Below are 20,756 nucleotides of genomic sequence, written 5' to 3'. Positions count from 1 at the left end.
GATTCCTCCAACGGAAAGGTCTAGCGGAACCCACAAACAGAAGGGTGACGCTGATGTGAACAGGCCTTTACCTGTTTAAAACATACAGATACATAGATTATTTCCATACAACTGTTGACATGGAGTATAGGCAACACTCCAGGCATGGCCGGCCTTAGATACGTTCGACCAGTGCGGTCGCACAGGGCGCCAGCCGCCACACTGCAAGAGGGGCGCCAGTGGGTGTGTGTATCCCTGCGCCGTTGCAACTACCAGCGGGTCAGGTGCCACTCGCTAACTGCACCCAAAACCGGCCTTAGGCAGTCGCCTTTCCGCCCGGGTACTTCTTCACTTAGTGGCCGTAGCAGCCATAGCGGCTCGTATCGGCGACACCGGGCATGAGGGCGGTGGCGCCGCTAGCAGCCGCTGTGGCTGCTATAGCGGCAGCGATGCCACTATAGCAGAGCAGGGAGGTATCTCTTAGTTTAATTCCACACATTTATTTGATAGCTGGGAAAGCTGGGTATTTTGTGTGGTCCTACACAGTTGTCCTTTTTTGAATGTCTATTGCCCGCCAGCTATCAGGGTCATTTCGTAGTCCTTGCACTACTTACAAGGGGGCTGTGGGCAGTGTGGCACTACCTACCAGGGGGCTGTGTGGCACTACCAACCAGGGGACTGTGTGGCACTACCAACCAGGGGGCTGTCTGGCACTCCCTACCAGGGGGCTGTGTGGCACTCCCTACCAGTGGGCTGTGCGGCACTCCGTACCACGTTGTTACTCTGTCTGTGGTAGTTACAGCAGGTTACGAGATTACGCTTCCTCTGCTGTAACTACCATAGAAACAGTAACGAAGTGCAGAGAATGTGAATAGACATCCCGTGGAATGTCTATTCACTGTCTAAACACTTCAGTATCGTTAATGTGTTATTATAAGGCCTCATTTACACGAGCGTGTGCGTTTTGCGCGCGCAAAAAACGCTGCATTTTGCGCACGTTTGTATGGCGTATGCACTGCGTATACGCAGCCTTGTTGCGTTTTAAACGCGCAAAAGGCATTTGACAGCTCCGTGTGTCATCCGTGTATGATGCGCGGCTGCGTGATTTTCGCGCAGCCGCCATCATAGAGATGAGGCTAGTCGACGCCCGTCACTGTCCAAGGTGCTGAAAGAGCTAACTGATCGGCAGTAACTCTTTCAGCACCCTCGACAGTGAATGCCGAACACAATATACACCAACCTGTGAATAAAAAAAGACTTTCATACTTACCAAGAACTTCCTGCTTCCCCCAGTCCGGGCTCCCGGCCGTTGCCTTGGTGACGCGTCCCTCTCTTGTCATCCGGCCCCACCTCCCAGGATGACGCCGCAGTCCATGAGACCGCTGCAGCCTGTGATTGGCTGCAGCCTGTGCTTGGCCTGTGATTGGCTGCAGCTGTCACTTGGACTTTACTGTCATCCCGGGAGGTCGGACCGGAGTTATCGGTAAGTCAGAACGTCTTTTTTTTTTTACAGGTTCATGGATTTTCGGAGCGGAAGTCACTGTCCATGGTGCTGAACCAGTTTAACGCTTTCAGCACCGTGGACAGTGACTGTCTCCTGACGTCGCGTACCCGAACATTTTTTACCGGTTTCGGTCAAAACGAGTTTGGCCGAACCCGGTGAAGTTCGGTGCGCTCATCTCGAATTTGACACTCCGTTTGGATGTTTGTAAACAGAAAAGCACGTGGTGCTTTTCTGTTTACATTCAGGAGTTTGACAGCTCTTGCGCGAATCACGCAGTTCGCACGGAAGTGCTTCCGTGCGGCATGCGTGGTTTTCACGCACCCATTGACTTCAATGGGTGCGTGAGTGCGCGAAAAACGCACGATTATAGAACATGTCGTGAGTTTTTTTCTGCGCACACGCGCTGAGCGCAATTCACGCATCGTCTAAACAGCCCCATTGACTAATATAGGTGCGTACGACATGCGTGCAAAGCACGCGCGTCGCACGCGCGTATAATACGCTCGTGTAAATGAGGCCTTAGACAGCACATAAGGATCTCTCAGGATCCCTATGCGCTGTCTAAATGAATGGAGAGGAGTGCATGACGCTTATTGGTCAGCGTCATACACTCCTCTGTACAACGCCCAGGTTGATACGATTATTGCGATACCAAATTTATATATTTTGTTTTATGTTTTACCACTTTTTTTTAAAAAAATACAGCGCCGGGGCTTCCGCTTCAGAAGTCCCTGACGTCACTGTCCATATATGAACAGTGACGTCAGGTACTTCTCCTGGAGCGGAAACACCGGCTACAGCGCCGGAGATTCTGCTTCAGGAGTAGGGGACCACTCCAGGAGAAGTCCCTGACGTGGCTGTCTATATATGGACAGTGAAGTTAGGGACTTCTCCTGGAGCGGAATCCCCAGCCGAAGCTGTGGCCGGGGATTAGGGACTCCGCTCCTACAGGGAGAAAAAAAGCACCCTCCTCCTCCTCACATGCACTTCGCACTGTGAGAAGAGAGCGAACAAGCATCAGAAAGCACGGCCGTCACTCGGATCACATTCAAGTGACAGCCGTGCTTTACACGGCCCCATAGACTTCTATGGGAGCCGTGTGGCTGGGAGAACTGCCGAAAATAGGGTATGCTCCATTTTTTGACGGCTTGGTTTACCGGGCCGTGAAAAAATCGGCTGTGTGAATAGCCCCATTTGGGGTCTATTGTTCCTACTGCGGCCGAGACAGCCGGTAGAAAAAGCGTCCGGGAACCCCTGTCGTGTGAATAGAGCCTTAGGCCTAATTCACACGAGCGTGTTCGGTCCGTGATATACGGTCCGTATGTCGGCCGCATTCCCGGACCGAACACACTGCAGGGAGCCGGGCTCCTAGCATCATAGTTATCTATGACGCTAGGATTCCCTGCCTCGCTGCGGGACAACTGTCCTGCACTGTAATCATGTTTTCGGTACGGGACAATAGTTCCACAGAGAGGCAATGATTCCCAGCGTCATAGATAACTATGACGCTAGGAGCCTGGCTCCCTGCAGTGTGTTCTGTCCAGGAAATGCGGCCGACATACGGACCGTATATCACGGACCGAACACGCTCATGTGAATTAGGCCTTACACGACAGGGTCCGAGTGTCGGCCGATAAAAACGCCCGTTTTTTTCAGCCGTTTTGCATCCGTTCCGGGCCATGTTTCCGTTTTTAATGGCCGATTTTTACCCGTTTTGCATCCGGTTTTGTCCCTGCACGTTTTAAAAACGAATGAATTTCATTTGTAAATTTTCTGCCACACCCTGCCCTCTGTAGCTAATGCCACAGCCCCCCTTGTAGGTAGTGCCACACAGAACCCCTTGTAGGTACTGCCACACAGCACCCTTCTACATAGCCAGCCACCCCCCCCCCCCTTGTAGGGGACAGCTCCAGGAGAAAAATATCAATTTCACAATGCACGCAATAGCTTCATGACAGACTTTGTGGGAAAGTTGTCGCTGTCCAATTGTATTTTCCCTGCAACTACAATACAAGGTAAAATTATTCAGAACACTTGTACAAGCACATGTACTGCGAACTCACAAGTGAATAGCGGCTACATTATATGCCCCACAACACGTATATACCGAGCTTTTATCTGCGTCACACATCCTGCACTCTGCTAAAGGAAATTTCCCGCCCACCGCTGACCACGCCCCCCGCCGGCTACGTGTAATTGTGGCTGGCGCAGGTACCGCTTCATAGCTTGACATAATGACGCACAGCTCGGATATACCACGGGACGTTGTAGTTCTTCTCAGAGGTGACTGACCAGGAGGGAGAGGGTCGCGAGCCGCGGGCTTTCCCGTAACAAAAGTGTTCAACTGTCTTGTTGCAATTTGATGTAGAGGCATTCGCTTTTTTTGTATTCTCTTTTATGAGGTATGAGGTATGAGGTGGGGAGTGGTGTAGGTATCACATAAGTATTTATTTGTATTTTATATTTGTGTTCTGTTTATAAAACTAATTTAGTTGTTTGGTCAGATAGTTATAGGGGTTTGTGTATCTAGTGTGTATACATATAAAATAAAAACATTTATAACTGGAGTCCTATTATTTATTTATAAGGGCTTACTCACACAGTGCAGTTCTTTCATACAGTTTTTGAAACGACAAACAGGAGTGGGTCGTGCGGCGTTACATGCACACTTTGCTTAAATTGATGTGGAAAAAATGCGGCAAAACAGCCGATAAACGCAAGTAATTCTGCAGGTAAAGTCAGGATTGTGTTTTTAGGTGCAGCTTTTACATTTTTATGCGGAAATAGGTGTGTTTTTTTGCTGCGTATTTTGCGGCGTTGCTTTTATGAACTTGTCAGATAAAATTCTGAGGCGGAAACGCCGGATAAATTGACATGTTGCGGATTTTGAAAAAACGCACCGTAGGTCAATTTATGCGCAGAAAAATTCTGCAACGTGTAGAGGAGATTACTTGAAAAATTATGTACTTTGCTGGTGCTTTAAAACAGCAGATTTGCAGCAGGAAAATCTGTGGGGCAAATCTGCATGTAATATGCATTGTGTGCAGGGGGCCTAAAGGGACGGGCATTATATGGGAAATATTTAACTTCTCCCCCTTTTTTTTTATTTTTTTTATTTTTTAAAAACTGCACCAAAAACGGCACTGTGTGAATATACCATAAACTTAATGCCACTAATCATAGTTTATGGGGGTATAGTTTATGGGTATTTCATGTGGTTGTTCATATCATAGGATATGCGATAAATGTCTGACAGGTGCGATCCCCTCTATCTCCAAAACAGTGACCTCCCAGATCCACGTCTTGCCTGTGGCCCCGTTAAGTTCACACCCTTTTTTTGACGCAGAAATCTGTGACTTCCCATTTAAATCAATCGGATGAAGAAAAAAAACAGCGGCGCTCGTTTCAGGGCGGTTTTCGCCTGAGGTCGTTGCATTATCTTTAATGCCCACAGGTGAACAATGCAGCGAAAACCGCAGCAAAAAAGCGCAGGCAGGTCAAACTCGGCCTGAAAAAACCTCAATGTGAACTAGGTGTAATGTGATTCCTATAGGCTAATATTAGTGGTGATAATGCATTATAACGTTATCGTTAAGTGCGGTAGTTGCAAAGCGTAAAATCGGCGTGGGCACCTTCAATGAAGAACTGAAGCGCCATAGAGTAAATGTTGTTTGGACCTCCCCAAAAGTTTATTTTATAGCTCTTCGTTTTATTAGGAGCTTTTCAGCAAATGCTTCTGCGTTTAACCCCTTAAAGGGGTTTTCCCATCAGACATTTGACATATCCACAGGATTGTTATAAATGTCAGATAGATGCGGGTCCCACCTCCGGGACCCGCACCTATCTCTAGAACAGGGCCCCCTAAACACCGTTCTGCCACTGTATTGTGGCTCTATTCCGACCATGAAAAAGGTTACCTGGTTGGGTTACGAAAACAGCGTATCTTGCAAAGCTACGCTGTTTCCGTAACACCCATAGTAGTAAATGGCAGTTACGGAAGCAGCGTAGCATGCGAGCTACGCTGTTTCCGTATCTACTATTTAGTTCTATGGGACTTAAGAAAACAGCGTAGCTCAGCGAGATGCGCTGTTTTCGTAACCTAACCATGTAACCTTTTTCATGGTCGGAATAGAGCCACAATACAGTGGCAGAACGGGGTTTAGGGTATGTGCACACGATAGCAGGCATTTACGTGTGAAAAGACAGACTGTTTTTAAGAGAAAACAGCTGCCTCGTTTCACACGTAAATGCTCCTCGTAATATACAAGGCGTCTGTGACGCTCGTAAATCTTGAGCTGCTCTTCATTGAGTTCAATGAAGAACGGCTCAAATTACGTTGCAAAGAAGTGTCCTGCACTTCTTTGCCGAGGCAGTCAATTTGCGCGACAGCTGTCAAACGACGACGCGTAAATTACAGGTCGTCTGCACAGTACGTCGGCAAACCCATTCAAATGAATGGGCAGATGTTTGCCAACGTATTGTAGCCCTATTTTCAGGCGTAAATCGAGGCATAATACGCCTCGTTTACACCTAACAATAGGTCGTGTGAACCCAGCCTCAAGGGTATGTGCACACGATAACTACAATTGCGTCTGAAATTACGGAGCTGTTTTCAGGAGAAAACAGCTCCTGAATTTCAGTCGTAATTGCATGTAATCTTGTTTTGCGGTGCGTCTTTTACGGCCATAATTTGGAACTGTTCATTGGAGTCAATGAAAAACTGCTCCAATTACGTCCCAAGAAGTGTCCTGCACTTCTTTTGACGAGGCTGTAATTTTACACGCCGTCCTTTTTTTTTTTTTTTTTTTTTGTCTTCGATTCGACAGGCCTATGAGGGCATTTGTTTTTTGCAGGACGAGTTGTATTTTTTTAATGAAGCGACTGCGTTACTGATTCCATAAAAAAACGGAAAGCTTACGTAACGGAGACAAACGGAAACCATTAGCAACGGAGGCATTACCATTGAAATCAATGGTAATGCAAACGGAAGCTATGGTTTCCGTTTGTCTTTGCATTGATGGGTTCCTGTGACGGAGAGGTCTGATGGAACCCATCATAGGAAACCGAACACTGATGTGAACAGGCCCTAATATAGATTTTTTAGGTTTTACTACTACTTAGTACCACTTTGTTTTGTGCTACCAAATTCTGAGGGTACAGTTCCATGTAGTGGTAGCCAAAAACCTAGTCTGCATGAGGTGGCTAATGGCTTTGTGATTGTGCCGGTAATACCCGGCAAAATTCTGTGGCCATTGGCCACTGCAAGTGAGTCGGGGTTTGGTCATCGCTCCGTGGGATTGTACCCTGAGACCAATAACTTTTTCCATCTAAGGGCTTGTTTTTATACAGGGCGAGTAGTACTTATTGGTAATATTTTGGGGTATATATGGCTTTTTGATTACTTAGTCCATTTTTTTGGAAGACTAGGTGACCAAGAAAGTCGGGTGTGTTTTTGTTTTTTTTCAAGGGCGTTCATTGTGCAGGATAAATAGCATTATATTTTAATAGTTCAGATTGTTAACAGACGCGTCAATACCAATTATGATTATTTAGGGGTCCACTTATAGTTTTATTCTACAAAAAAAAAAACTGGAAACTGGGGTTCACTTGTGTTCAGCCATAACATTAGGACTGTGTTCACACGACGCAGTCATTATTTTTTACGACGTTTTCTGCAAAATCCTAGCGAGTCCGCACCATTTTGCTTCCCAAAATAATCTAAATTAATTGCAACATGTGTACACAGCCTAAAAACACACAGGTGAAGTGAATAACATTGATTATGTGGTTACAATGACACCTGGGCTAGCGGTAACAACACTTGAGCCGGCAGCCGGAACCACTCCCACGGTGGCGTGCGGACATTTTCCACTGGCTGGGGGCATGATTTTGGCCGCGTGCCTCTGCCGTCCGTTTGTTCTTATCTTAGGATCCGAGCGACTTTGCTAAAGGGGAAAATTGTGACAACTAGATGTCAAAGCATCTCCAAAACTGCAGGTCTTGTGGGGTGGTCCTGGTATGTATGGTCATTACCTATCAAAAGTGATCCAAGAAAGTACAACTGGTAAACCAGCGACAGGTTCGTGGGCTCCCAAGACTCATTCATGCCCTTGAGGAGCAAAGGCTGGCCCGTCTTTTCCGCTCCCACGAGAGAGCTACTGTAGGACAAATTGCTTAAAAATTTATGGATGTGAGCATCAGATTAATGTGACCATCAGAACTGGACCATGGAGGAATGGAAGAAGGTGGTCTAGTGTTTTGAATCACATTTTCTTTTACATCATGTGGACGGCCAGGTGCGTGTGTGTTTCTTACCTGGGGAAGAGATGGCACCAGGATGCACTATGGGAAGATCGAAGCTGGCGGAGGCAGTGTGATACTCGATGCAATATTCTGATAGGAAACGTTGGGTCCTGGCATTCATGTGGATGTTAGGGTATGTTCACACGGCGGGGGTCCGTAACGGCTGAAATTACGGGGATGTTTCAGCCTGAAAACATCCTCGTAATTTCAGCCGTACCGGCATGTGCAGGCGCTTGAACGCCGCGTCAATTACGGCCGTAATTAGCGCTGCTATTCATTGGAGTCAATGGATAGCGGCTCCAATTACGGCTAAAGAAGTGACAGGTCACTTCTTCTACGCGGGCGTCTATTTACGCGCCGTCATTTGACAGCGGCGCGTAAATATACGCCTCGTGTGAACAGACAAACGTCTGCCCATTGCTTTCAATGGGCAGATGTTTGTCAGCGCTATTGAGGCGCTATTTTCAGACGTAATTCGGGGCAAAAACGCCCGAATTACGTCCGTAAATAGGCCGTGTGAACATACCCTTACTTTGACACGTACTACCAGCCTAAACGTTTTTCCAGACTAAGTACACTCCTTTATTACAACGGTATTCCCTAGTAGCAGTTTTTTATTTCAGCAGGATAATGTGCCCTGCCACAGTGCCACACTGCAAAAATTGTTCAGGAATTATTTGAGGAACATGACGAACAGTTGAAGGAGTTAACTTGTCCTCCTAATTTCCGATATCTCAATCTGATCGAGCCTCTGTGGGGTGTTTGAAGAATATGTCCAATCAATGGAGGCCTCACCTCGTAATTTATAGGACTCTTTTTTTTGACACATCAAAGTTATTGCTGCAAACTGCCATTTAGCTGCTATTTTTGCACAATAGGGACAAAAAGGCATGGTTTTGCCACGGTTCGTGTAAAATCTGCAACGTGTGAACACAGCCTTAAAGGATCTGCTGCTAACATCTTGGTGCCAGTTACAACAGGACATCTTCAGAGGCCTTGTGAAGTCCATGCCTCAAAAGTTCAGAGCTGTATTAGTGGCACAAGGGGGACCTACTCAATATTAGGGAGGTGGTTTTAATGTAAAGTCTGAACTGTGTATATATGATGCATTAGAAAAGTCTTCAGATCCTTTACATTTTTTCAGATTTTGTTATGTTGAAACCTTGTGCTAAAATACAATTCAAGATTTTGCATATCATTCTGCACTCAATACCCCATAATGACAAAGTGAAAACCGAATATTAGTAATCTTTGCTAATTTATTGAAAAGGAAAAATTAAAATATTGCATTAACCTAAATATTCAGACCCTTTCCTCAGTACTTATTTGAAGCACCTTTGGCAGTAATAACAGCCTCCAGTCTTCTTGGGTATGATGCCACAAGGTTTGCACACCTGGATTTGGGGATTTTCTATCATTCTTCTCTGCCGATCCTCTCAAGCCCTGTCAGTTTGGATGGGACCGTCGGTGGACAGACATTTTCAGGTCTCTCCAGAGATGTTCGATTAGGTTCAAGTCAGGGCTCTGGCTGGGCCACTCACAGAGTTGTCCCTAAGCCACTCCTGTGTTGTCTTAACTGTGTGCTTAGAGTCATTGTCTTGTTGGAAGGTGAAACTTCGGCCCAGTCTCAGGTCCAGAGCACTCCGGATCAGGTTTTCATTAAGACTATCTCTGTACTTCGCTCCATTCATCTTTCCCACAACCCTGAACAGTTGCCCTGTCCTAGCCACTGAAAAACACCCACACAGCATGATTCTGCCACCACCATGCTTCACTGTACAGATGGTATTGGGCAGGTGGCGAGCAGTGCCTGGTTTCCTTCAGACATGACGCTTAGGGTATGTTCACACGCTTAGCAAAATATGTCAGAAAATACGGAGCTTTTTTCAGGCGAAAACAGCTCCTGATTTTCAGACGTTTTTATAACTCGCGTTTTTCGCGGCGTATTTTACGGACGTTATTGGAGCTGTTTTTCAATGGAGTCCATGAAAATCAGCTCCAAAAATGTCTCAAGAAGTGACATGCACTTTTTCGCGGGCGTATTTTTACTCGCCGTCTTTTGACAGCGACGTGTAAAATAACACCTCGTGGGAACAGAACATCGACATCAATGGGCAGATGTTTGTAGGCGTAATGGAGCCGAATTACGTCTGAAAACACTTCGTGTGAACATATCCTCAGAATTAAGACCAAAAAGTTCAATCTTAGTTTCATCAGACCACAGAATCTTGTTTCTCACAGTCTGAGAGTCCCTTAGGTGCTTTTTTTTTTTTTACAAAGTCCAGGCAGGATTTTATGTCTTATGTCTTTTATGTTTTACTGAGGAGAGGCTTCTTTCTGGCCACTCTGCCATAAAGCCCAGATTGGTGGAATGCTGCAGTGATGGTTGACCTTTTGGAAGTTTCTCCCATCTGCCGGATCTTTGGAGCTCAGCTGGAGTGACCATTGGGTTCTTGATCACCTTTCTTACCAAGGCCCTTCTCCCCCGATTACTTAGTTTGGTGGGGCGGTCAGCTCTAGGGAAAATCCTGGTTATTCCAAACTTCTTCCATTAAGAATTATGGACGCCACTGTGCTCCTGGGAACTTACAGTGCGGCAGACATTTTTTGCATCCTTCTCCAGATCTTTGCCTCCACGCAATCCTGTCTCAGGCTGTATAGGCAGTTCTTTCCTCCTCATGGTTTGGTTATTGCTCCGATTTGCATTGTCAGCTGTGAGATCTTCTATAAACAGGGGTGTGTCTTCCAAATTATGTCCAATCAAATGAATTTACCACAGGTGGACTCCAATCAAGGTGTAGAAACATTTCAAAGATCTAGAGAAATGGGAGACCCCCAGAGATAAATTTCAAGTGTCATGGCAAAGGGTCTGAATACTATTGTTCATGCGAAATTTGAGGTTTTCATTTTTACTAAATTTGGAAAAATGTCTAAAATTCTGTTTTCACGTTATCATTATTGGGTATTAAGTGCAGAACGATGGGTGATGTGAATTTTTTTTATTTTAGCACAAGGCCTCAACTTAACAAAATGTAAAAAAGTGAAAGTGCCTGAAGACTTTCCGAATGCTTTGTGTTATAAATAATATGAATAGAAATTCCTAATAGGCAACTATCGAGTCATTGTGTAACTGAAGATATGTGTTTGAATTTCAGATGCAGAGTCTTTTCTATCCACTTGTCTTCAGTATGAAACTGTGAGCAGCAAAGGAAGAGAACTTGGAGAAGAAATACTCAAGAATTTCAGGATAGTTCGCAATAGGTACAACTTCTTATGGCAATTATTTTTGTTGATGCTCAGCAGCTGCAGAGGAACGTGAAAGAGGCTTGGTGCAAACCGCATAGAAATGTACAAATCCATGTGCCTGGTAGCTATGACTCCTCAAATTTCATTGATTTAGTGTCTAAGTGCTGGCGATTTTTCAGTGTAGTAGCGTGGCAGATTTCTTGCAGAAACCACCCCATTCACATTTATGGAATGGATTTTTCAGTCGCAAAAATTTCTTCAACATTTCCGCTGTGTGTGAATCTACCCAAGGAGAAGAAACTGCATTTTCACAACTGACACCTCGAAAAAGCACAGAAGGCTATGCTATTTTGACAACTTTACTTGGCCAAAAATAAAAAAAATTACTGTAAAGGTCATTATTTTATTTCTGCATTTATTTGGATATACATATAGGTTGTTTCAGCTGCTGAGCCCTTCCCTCTTGATTACGTTAGCTATAACTAGATGCTTGAGTTTTGTAGGATGGAATGACTTGTATATGGTTGAAGTCTCAGTCAGCATGGCAGATTGTTCCCAGGAAGTTACTATAGTATGTATTACCATTTTAAAGGAGTTGTTTTCTTTTAGGGTATGTTCACACGCTTAACAAAAAACGTCCGTAAAATACGGAGCTGTTTTCAAGGGAGAATAACCTCTGATTTTCAGCCGTTTTTTGATGCGTTTTTATGGCCGTTTTTGGAGCCGTTTTTCTATTGACTGTATGAGAAACGGCTCAAGAAGTGACATGCACTTCTTTTTTACGGGGCGTTTTTTTACACGCCGTTTTTACAAAAACATTGTGTCAAAAAATGTCCCGTGGGAACGAAACTCAGTTTTTGCTTCTGAAATCAATGGGCAGATGTTTGGAGGCATTCAGCCTCCGTATCTTTAGCCGTTTTTCAGGCCGTTAACGGCCCAAAAAACAGCTGAAAATTAGCTGTGTGAACATACCCTAAATGTAAAAGAATAAGGGGGCTGACTAAAAAAAGTATTATCCTGGAAGCTCCTTTTTAATGATGTCTATTAATGTAGTGTTGATCTTGACAGCAGTAGTAAATAGTAATTTATGTTCATTTTAGTTGTATATTTAATGAAGTGGACAGGAAAAGGTTATGTCTGTGCATGCACATGCTTCTATAGCGTTATATGAGCAGTATTTTTGTTTCCATTTTATTCCCACCATTTAGCAGAGCATTTTTGTCAGTAGTGCTAGCAAACATATGTTGTGGTATTTGTGGTAGTTTCCAGGAAGTTCAATGAGGTGTGTATCACAGTTTGAGCATCTTGCATTTGCAAAAGGGGCTTTTCAACATGTAATAACCTAATTTACATAGTTCTTGTTTCTAACCGCCCTTAGTAGTTTCTACCTTATTTAGTGGGGGTATTTAGTCAACACTTAAATAGGACCTGTCAACTCTCCTGACATATATGTTTAATCAAATACTTGTATACCTCATAAAATAATTATTCTAGAGCATCTTTTCTTAGAAATCTGCGGTGTTGTATTCCTCTGTAATGCCTCTTGGAAATATATGAATAAATAGACTGGGGGGAACCATTCCTCTTGTCAAGAGGGCTTGTCCTTACACACTGACACTGTCACTATTGACAAGAGGAATAGTTATGCCCAGTTGTCATTTTTATGAATTAATTTCCAGAAGGCAGAGTTCTTAGACAAGGTGCTCCAGAATTCTTCTTCCCATGAAATAACTAGTATTCACTGTCATTGGCAGCTCTTTTAGCAATTCCGTCAGATTTGATGACCGCGTTATTCTTGCCGGCAAAACGATGGAAGATTGACTAACCCCATTATAAGTCACTGGGGTCTGTTTGGTGCTTTTGGGATCTGTCGTATGCAGATGTGAATATATCCTTAAACAAACATGTTAGAAGTGCTGGAAGGTCCTCGTTAATTTGTTGAGAAGAGTAAAGATGCACTTTAAATAGTTTTGGATCATGAATATTGAATCTAGTAACTTAAGGCATTTTGATCGGGCAACAGGGCAGAGATCAGCCGATGAATGAGCAAACGCTCGTTCATTGGCTGATCTGCTTGTTTATGCAGAGATAAATACTATCGTTGTCGCCAGTACTTATCCCTGTGTAAACAGGAAGATGTGCAGCCAACATGATGGAAATGTATGAGGATGAACTTTCGTAGTAACGATCGTTTGTGCCCATACATAACCAAGCATTGCTCTTTGTGAAAGGAGCAAATGAGCGCCAATCAACGAGCTGCCTCGTAGATCGGCCCACATCGGGCCGTGTACTAGGACCTATAGTCCTTGCACAAGGAGAAAGTCCTGAATACATTCTAAACTGCAGTAGTGACATGCAGCTGCAGCTTAGGGTAGCAAACTGGTTATATGACATACTGATGTCTGATTACTTCTGTACCCACAAGAAATGAGCAGTGTTTATGTAACTTTTTCTTTACTTATGTGGCAGCACATTTAAAGTGTAGCTAAACGTTCGACAAACCTCTGACATGTCATAGAGACATGTCAGACGTTTGTATTGGTGGGGGTCCGAGCACTGAGACCCCCACCAATCGCTAGAACTAAGCAGCTGAAGCACTCATGTGAGCGCTCAGCTGCTTCGTGTCTGTTCGGCTATTTCCGGAAATAAATGTATCAGTATACGGACTCAATACAAAGTCTATGAAACCGTACACCGATGCATTGGCTTTCCGGAAAAAGCCGAACAGACACGAAGCAGCTAAGCGCTCACACAAGTGCTTCAGCTGCTTAGTTCTAGGGATTGGTGGGGGTTTCAGTGCTCGGACCCATACCAATACAAACTTCTGACATGTCTCTATGACATGTCAGAAGTTTGTCGAACGTTTAGCTACACTTTAAATGTGCTGCCACATAAGTAAAGAAAAAGTGACACAAACACTGCTCATTTCTTGTGGGTACAGAAGTAATCAGACATCAGTATGTCATATAACCAGTGAGCTACCCTAATATGAGAACAGGAAGCTGCAGCTGCATGTCACTACTGCAGAGTTTAGAATGTATTCAGGACTTAGTTACACTTTAAGTAATGAGGAAATGCTCATTTTGTGTTTCAGCTTTATATATTTTCTGTCCCTCCACAGATGACAGTTGGAAATTTTATGAGGGAAATATCTAGCACATTTCTGTCGGAGTGCATGTTATCACAAAACAAGATTTTCACAAAGTGGAAGATTTTATGGGGCAAATTGTCTTATTTTCAAGAGCACTATAACAAATGACAGCTGCGCTGTGATTAATTGTTATGTACAACAAAGACAGTTTTTCTGTTAGACGGTTTTCATGAATCGCAGCCAAATCTGATTCTTTTTTTTTTTTTTTTTGTATAACAAGAAGGATCCAACTTCTCTGTGCCACTAGTGATATCTATGAAATCTTGTGAGTGGTGCATTATTGATCCAAATATATGTAGGTAGGTGTCTTACAAGTCATTGGTGTTGGAGTGACATTTGCCTTTTTTTTTTTACCAGCTGAACATAGCCATAAGAAATTCTAGGCTGGGTTCACACTGAGCATTTTCTTTTGGTTGATGAACTGCCATTGAGAAAAATAGGAGTTTACAAAAACGTATGTTAAAAACGCACAGCGAGAAATCAGCTTTTGTCAATTTATTTCCCAATGTGCTATACACAATCAATCACTCACATAAGTCAATTTCTCAGTCTCTGAACTACGCACACACCCATATGCCAAGGCCACTTTCATAGGAAGCTAAATAATTTGTATCTTATGGGTGCATTGTAGGAACCTGCAGTACGTGGAAGAAATCCACACAAGCACATAAAAACTCAATGCATATATATATATATATATATTTAATAATGATAATATTTCTAAAAAGCTTATTATTGGTATGTTTTACTTTTAGGTACCTCTTGGACTTTCAACATACAGGTGAGAAAATTGTAAATTCGCCACATTTTCTACTGTTACTGTCCTTGTGCTTTTTATACTGTGTATCCTTTCTGTGAAGTCTGGACCCCGATAATCCCATATTCTATATATTTAATATTTAATTTTGCTTTTATTTACATATTACCTAGGAATGATGAGAACATAGGCCCCTACAATACAGGATTGGAATTAAATTGAGCAATATATAATACCATTAAGCTTCATAGATGAAAATGTAAATACTTTTGGCTTAGTTTTTCTTTAATGTACATTATCCTTGAAAGTTCCTGCCCTTTAACTGTGGTATCTACTTTTTCATTGCATGTCCCTTTCCGATTGCTTTGACAATCAATAGCCACAAAAGCCCCTGTTCCGTGAGCCACATCTGACAGAACTGTAATTGCTCCATATAATCATTTGTTACTTCTGAAAATGAGTTACAGCATGCTGATTTTCTTCGCTCTCTTTTGGTTATGTGGCACTTGAGCCCAAACTATTCGTGTGGCTGCTCTGGAGATCCCTGTAGAATTGTGTTATCACATTTTCATACAGGCCTTGCAGCAGTCTGGCTTTCCAAATTGCATTAAAACCTTTGTTTAGGTGCCATTACCAGATGAACCTAACATCTGGCTTCATTCTACAAAATACAACAGCCAGATGTTTCAAAGCTGCAAACAAAAAAAATAAATAAATAAATGCAAAAATAGTTTTAATTAGAGCACTGCTACATTACCGACAATACACTTTTTTTTGTATAGAATTAGCATTTGAAGAATAAAGTGTGTTTTTAATAAATCAAGTCAGGTATACAATACTATACTAGAATAGAGACGGGAAGTCTTCTAACGGGCTTCACTGTCTTACTGGATTTTAGTTCAATGTTGTCGGATTTACGAGATTAACAATATTCCGAATAATTTTGTCCAAATACATCTTTATTTGAAGTTCTCTACCTAGGCAAGTGAACATTTATAAGATTAGCTTATTTATTTTGCAAGTGTGACTATTTCCTTTTTTCCCTAAATGAAATAAGTCTTGTGTTTGACTGTGACAAATTAGAAAATGAAATAATTTCTTCTTGTAAATGTCTTTATAACATATAAATATGTGATATGAAGTACATTTGTTTGGTGCCCAGAGAGCAGAGTACTTCCAGTAGAGACATTTGAGTGGGCAAATGTATGTTAATCATTTTGTACTGCTTCCAATCTTGAGACTTTATTGGTAGCATTGATCTGTTTTGTTTGATAGCATGGGGAAGCACTTTATTATTTCATTTTGGAATAAGTTCTGTGAAATCAGGTGCCATTTTTCACTCTAGGAAGTAGTAGCTTTTTTTTTCCACTAGACCTCAGGCACATGGCAAAGCCTGTATGGCAGGATATGGTATACCTATGGTTCTGTATTAGGGAGCCATAAGCACTGTGTGATGCCCTATGGCGCCTCTGCAGGCAAGTCTTCTCAGGGAGTATACCTTTGTAATATGGCATTAGAGCATGTCACAACGTGCTTCCATATAAAATGGTAGGCACACTGAGATACAGTATAAGCCCCTAGAAGTCTATGGGTGCCGTGTTTCCGATTCATAATACCACTGTATGCATGGCTCTTAATCTACAGCTTGTTGGGGTAGCCATTTCAATGATTATTTATGTTGCTATAAGTAACTGTATCGATGAAGCAGAGATTATATCTGTCCAGTTTCACAACACAGTGTTAGTATTCAACACACACACACACACACACATATACACACACACACACATATGTATCTCTTACATAGCGCCAACATATTCTGCAGTGCTTTAACCCCATAACCACATCCAACGTACTAGTAGTAGTGTTGCTGATGTGGGCTCAGAAGCCAACGGGTGTCAGGTGTATATTGCAGCTGACACCCTGCTGCATGGCCAGGACCAGTCTGGTAGATTAACCCTTCAGATGCAGTGCTCACTTTTGGTGTTTCCTAGCAGACTGGAACGCCGCAATGCTAATTGCGGGGTTTTGATGACTGTTCTGGCAGACCGGAGGCCTAACAATGGCCGCCTGTCTGCCAAGTACGGAAGCCTAAAAGGCTTCCGGCCGCAAGAGAAAGATTTGTAGCGATCGAGATGGGACCTAATAGGTTTGCTGTCAGTGAATGACTGACCGCTCTAATGCATTGCACCACGTGGGAAGTGCAATGCATTATAGTAAAGATCTGAAGTGCAGGCCCTCCAGTCCCCTAGTGAGACAAAAAAAAAGTTGAATGAAGTGTAAAAATAAGTTTCAAGTTAATAAAAACAAACCCTGCCTTTTTTCCTATAATAAGACTTTTATTCTAGGAAAAAAATTCAAACGTTAAAAAAAGTACACATATTTGGTATTGCCACAACCGAAACTATAAAGCTGTTATTTTTCCCGCATGGTGAACACCGCAAAAAATGAAAATAAAAATCTGTGCCAGAATCGCTATTTTTTTATCACCACCCCTCCCAAAATTTTTTAACAAAAAGTGATCAAAAAGTCGCATGTGCCCCAAAACAGTACCAATGAAAACTACAACCAGTCACGCAAAAAACAAGCCCTTACACAGCTTTTTTGATTGAAAAATAAAAAGCTTATGGCTTTCACAATATGGTGACACAAAAAAATAAATAAGTGATTTTATTGTGCAAACGCTGCAAAACTTAAAAAATACTATATACGTTGTGTATCGCCGTAATCGTATAGACCCGCAGAATAAAGTAACATTTTAATTTATAGCCCAGGGTGAACACTAAAAAAAAAAAAAATAATAAAAAACATTGTCAGCATTGCTGGTTTTTGGTCACCTTGCTTGCCAAAAAATGGAATAAAAGGTACTAAAAAAAATTGCCTGTACCACAGAATTGTACCAATGAAAACTACAGATTGTCCCGCAACAAATAAGCCCTCACACAGCTCCGGTGGAGAAAAAAGAAAAAAGTTCTGGCTCTCAGTATATGGCGATGCAAAATGTGCAGAGCGTTCCAAAAGCGGATAAGATTGGGCACCGTTTATCAGTGCGTCACCAGCCACATATATATGAATTGTTTATTTACCACATTATTATACACTCTTATGTACTCCGCACAGCTTACATATGTCCTGATGTACTCCGCACAGCTTACATATACCCTGATGTACTCCGCACAGCTTACATATGCCCCCACATTGTAAACTGAAATACCAGTAAAACCCCAAACACAACTATTACCAAGCAAAATCTGCGCTCCAAAAGCCAAATAGTGCTCCCTTCTGAAAACTACAGTGTGCCCAAACAGCAGTTTACGTCCAAATATATGGCATCGCCATACCCGGGAGAACCCACTTAACATTTTATGAGGTATTTGTCTTCGGTGGCACAACATATTGTGTACTAAAATGGCATATCAGTGGAAAATTGCAATTTTCACTTTGCACTAATGCTGCGCATTAATTTCTAATGAAAATACATGTGCGGTCAAAATTCTCACTACATTGCTTAAAATGCCTTAAGGGGTGTAGTTTCCAAAATAGGGGTCACTACTTGGGGGTTTGTTTTACTATTTGGCCACAGAGCCCTGCAATTGTGGGTCAATGCTGTGAAAATCACCAAAATAGACCTCAACTGCGCATGGTGCTCTTCACTTCTGAGCCCTGTCATATGTCCAGGCAAATGATAAATGCCTTGAAGGGTTTCGTTTCTAAAATGGGGTTACTTCTTGGGGGCCTCCACTGTACTCTGGTACCTCCAGGGTTTTGCAAATGCAACATGGCGCCCAAAAACCAAGCCAGCAAAATCTGCATGCCAAATAGCGCTCCTGCCTTTCTGAGCCCTGCCATGTGTCCAAACAGCAGTTTATGACCCCATATGGGGTATTGCCTTATCAGGAGAAATTGCTTTTCAATTGTTGGTGAACTATTTTCCTTTTTAACCCTTGTAGAAATAAAAAAAATCAACATTTTATTGGAAAAAATGTTGATGTTCTTTTTCACGGCCTAATTCTATTAAATTCCACAAAAAAACCTGTGGGGTCTAAATGCTTACTATACCCCTCGATAAATTCCTTGATGGCTTTAGTTTCCCTAATGAGGTCACTTTGGGGGGGGGGGGGTTTACACTGTTACTGTCACGTTACAAATGTTGGGGTGCTTTTTTCTCCTTTATTATAAAAAATTGAAAAATCTGAGCTAAAACTACATTTTATTAGAAAAAACATAGATTTTCATTTTGACGGCCAAATTCCACTAAATTCATCAAAACACCTGTGGGGTCAAAGTGCTCACTATACCCCTTAATAAATTCCTTCAGGGGTGTAGTTTCCCAAATGGGGTCACTTTTGGGTGGTTTCCACGTATTTGGTCCTTCAGGGGCTTTGGAAATGTGACATGGCACCCGAAAACCATTCCAGCAAAACTTGAGCTCCGGAAGCCAAATGGTGCTCCTTCCCTTCTGAGCACTGCTGTGGGTCCACACAAGTTTATTACCACATATGTGGTATTGCTGTAATGGGGAGAAATTGCTTTTCAAATTTTGTGGTGGTTTTTCTCCTTTACGCCTTGTAAATATTGAAGATTTCTACATTTTATTGGAAAATAATTTTAGATTTTCATTTTTACATCCTAATTCCACTAAATTTAGCAAAAAAATCTGTGGGGTTAAAATGCTCACTAAATTCACTAAATTCCTTGAGGGGTGTAGTTTGCCAAATGGTCTATTTTTGGGGGAGTTTCCACTTTTTTGGTACCACAAAACCACTTCAAACCTGACATGGTGCCTAAAATATATTCTAATAAAATGGAGGCCCCAAAATCCACAAGGTGCTCCTTTTGCTTATGAGGCATGTATTTCAGTCCATTAGCACACTAGGGCCACTTGTGGGATGTTTCTAAAAACTGCAGAATCTGAGCAATAAATATTGCTTTGCGTTTCCCTGGTAAAACCTTCTGTGTAACAGACAAAAATGAATTAAAACAGATTTTCTGCAAAAAAAATATTAATTTGTAAGTTTCACCTCCACTTTGCTTTAATTCCTGTGAAACACCAAAAGGGTTAAGAAACTTTCGAAATGCTGTTCTGAATACTTTGAGGGGTGCAGTTTTTTAAATGGTATATTTTATATGGGGTTTCTAATATATAAGGCCCTCAAAGCCACTTCAGAACTGAACTGGACCCTGTAAAAATAGCCATTTAAAATTTTCTTGAAAATGTGAGAAATTGCTGCTAAAGTTCTAAGCCTTGTTACGTCCTGGAAAAATAAGTGTTCGCAAAACAATGCCAACATACAGTAGACCTATGGGAAATGTTAACTAGTTACTATTTTGTATGGTATTACTATCTGCTTTACATATAGATACATTTAAATTTAGAAAAATGCAACTTGTTGCAAATTTTCTCTAAATTTTGGTATTTTTCACAAATAAACACTGAATGTATCAACCAAATTTTACCACTAACTTAAAGTACAATGTGTCACGAGAAAACAATCTGCGAATCGCTGGAAAATATAAAAGCGTTCCAAAGTTATTATCACCTAAAGTGACACATGTCAGAATTGAAAAATGGCCTGGTCCATTAGGCGAAAACATGCTGTGTCCTTAAAGAGGCTCTGTCACCAGATTTTGCAACCCCTATCTGCTATTGCAGCAGATAGGCGCTGCAATGTAGATTACAGTAACGTTTTTATTTTTAAAAAACGAGCATTTTTAGCCAAGTTATGACCATTTTTGTAGTTATGCAAATGAGGCTTGCAAAAGTCCAAGTGGGTGTGTTTAAAAGTAAAAGTCCAAGTGGGCGTGTATTATGTGCG

At 42.2% G+C, this 20,756-nt stretch overlaps 1 protein-coding gene and 1 long non-coding RNA gene across 5 annotated transcripts in view; one reads left to right on the top strand and one right to left on the bottom strand.

Annotated features, from left to right (window-relative positions):
* LOC142666448 (uncharacterized) overlaps positions 1-3,631 on the bottom strand; it is a 158,125-nt gene extending 154,494 nt beyond the window's left edge. For both annotated transcript variants that reach the window (XR_012851691.1, XR_012851692.1), the window contains exon 1: positions 3,547-3,631. This is a non-coding gene — a long non-coding RNA (uncharacterized LOC142666448). The remainder of the gene's footprint in view (positions 1-3,546) is intronic.
* Positions 3,632-3,673: 42 nt separating this feature from the next.
* Positions 3,674-20,756, top strand: part of SKAP1 (src kinase associated phosphoprotein 1) — a 263,107-nt gene continuing 246,024 nt past the window's right edge. For 2 of the 3 annotated variants that reach the window (XR_012851700.1, XM_075846614.1), the window contains exons 1-3: positions 3,674-3,766; positions 10,942-11,047; positions 14,939-14,964. Coding sequence is in view for 2 of the 3 variants with exons in the window: in XM_075846614.1 (XP_075702729.1) it covers positions 3,718-3,766; positions 10,942-11,047; positions 14,939-14,964 (181 nt within the window). In the remaining variant the exon portion in view is untranslated. The other variant, XM_075846615.1, reaches the window with a different exon arrangement.

The sequence above is a fragment of the Rhinoderma darwinii genome, chromosome 13 (genome assembly GCF_050947455.1).
Source record: "Rhinoderma darwinii isolate aRhiDar2 chromosome 13, aRhiDar2.hap1, whole genome shotgun sequence".
NCBI lineage: Eukaryota > Metazoa > Chordata > Amphibia > Anura > Rhinodermatidae > Rhinoderma > Rhinoderma darwinii.
Note: the sequence above shows the minus strand (reverse complement) of the source record. Positions and strands in the feature narration are given on the sequence as shown.